The sequence below is a fragment of the Orycteropus afer genome, unplaced genomic scaffold (assembly GCF_000298275.1).
Source record: "Orycteropus afer afer isolate SDZICR_OR568_19922 unplaced genomic scaffold, OryAfe1.0 scaffold00193, whole genome shotgun sequence".
Lineage (NCBI taxonomy): Eukaryota > Metazoa > Chordata > Mammalia > Tubulidentata > Orycteropodidae > Orycteropus > Orycteropus afer.
Window position 1 is genome coordinate 2,285,126 of NW_006921780.1, and position 914 is coordinate 2,286,039.

At 38.7% G+C, this 914-nt stretch overlaps 1 protein-coding gene across 1 annotated transcript in view; it reads right to left on the reverse strand.

Annotated features, from left to right (window-relative positions):
- Window positions 1-466: 466 nt before the first annotated feature.
- LOC103202832 (T-cell surface glycoprotein CD1b-2-like) overlaps window positions 467-914 on the reverse strand; it is a 3,194-nt gene continuing 2,746 nt past the window's right edge. The window contains exons 5-6 of the mRNA XM_007947771.1: window positions 642-735; window positions 467-488 (exon numbers count right to left, since the gene is read on the reverse strand). Coding sequence (XP_007945962.1) covers window positions 467-488; window positions 642-735 — 116 coding nt within the window. The remainder of the gene's footprint in view (window positions 489-641; window positions 736-914) is intronic.

A 914-nucleotide genomic window follows, 5' to 3' on the forward strand; every position in this document is an offset into this window, starting at 1 on the left:
ACAAGGCAGGATTGCTTCCATTTGTAGCACTGGGGAATGCTTTCCAGAGGATGTGGCACCTCAGCTGAGAAGGTTAGACAGTCTTACAAATGAGACAGAGAAATTACCTTACAAAGGCTCAGCATCTCTGTAAATACAATTATTCCTGTATAACTGTAGTTAGCTACTTTGACAAATGATACTTAAACAGAAGCATAAATAAAGTCTTAAAATAGGAAAGCAAATTAATAACACCATTCAGTTTGTATATCATACTTCATTTATTCTGAGGACATTCCTTCTCACACTAGTATTTATTAAATCTAGGTGAATCTCAAAATTGACACTGGCTAATAATAAGTTTACAGGTGTTTTTTGTTTTTTTTCTGCTTGTGGTTGAAGTCTATTTTGAGCCCTGGCTGACATCTTCAGCTTCTGGAGTTCTATAGGCTTTTATTCCTAATGGAAGAGGAGATGTGATGAGGTCTCACAGAATATCATGATATGACCTATTAAGAACACAAATGAAAAATAGCTCAGGACATAGGGCATAGGAGTTGAGCAGAAAAGAGGAAGGTCCTGAAGGAAATACTAAGGCTAAAGAGACAGTGAACAGTGGAAAAGAGTCAGAGGGGTGATAGATTTAATAAATTAAAACTCACCAGCGCCTCTTAAACCATAAAGCAAGGCCTGCCAAAAGGATCAATGAGGGCACTATTATTGCCAAACAGATCAAGCCAATGGAGATGGGTTGTCCTGATGATTAAAAGAAGACACAAGAATGTTACTTCAAATCCCATTCTCTTATTTACTGGGATTTCCTTTGCCCACCTGAGTGTCAGCACTACCATCCACCTGCTTCCAATGTATGGTGGGATTCTAATGCTCTCTGTCATAATCCAGGACTCTCTCTCTCTCTCTCTCTCTCTCTCTCT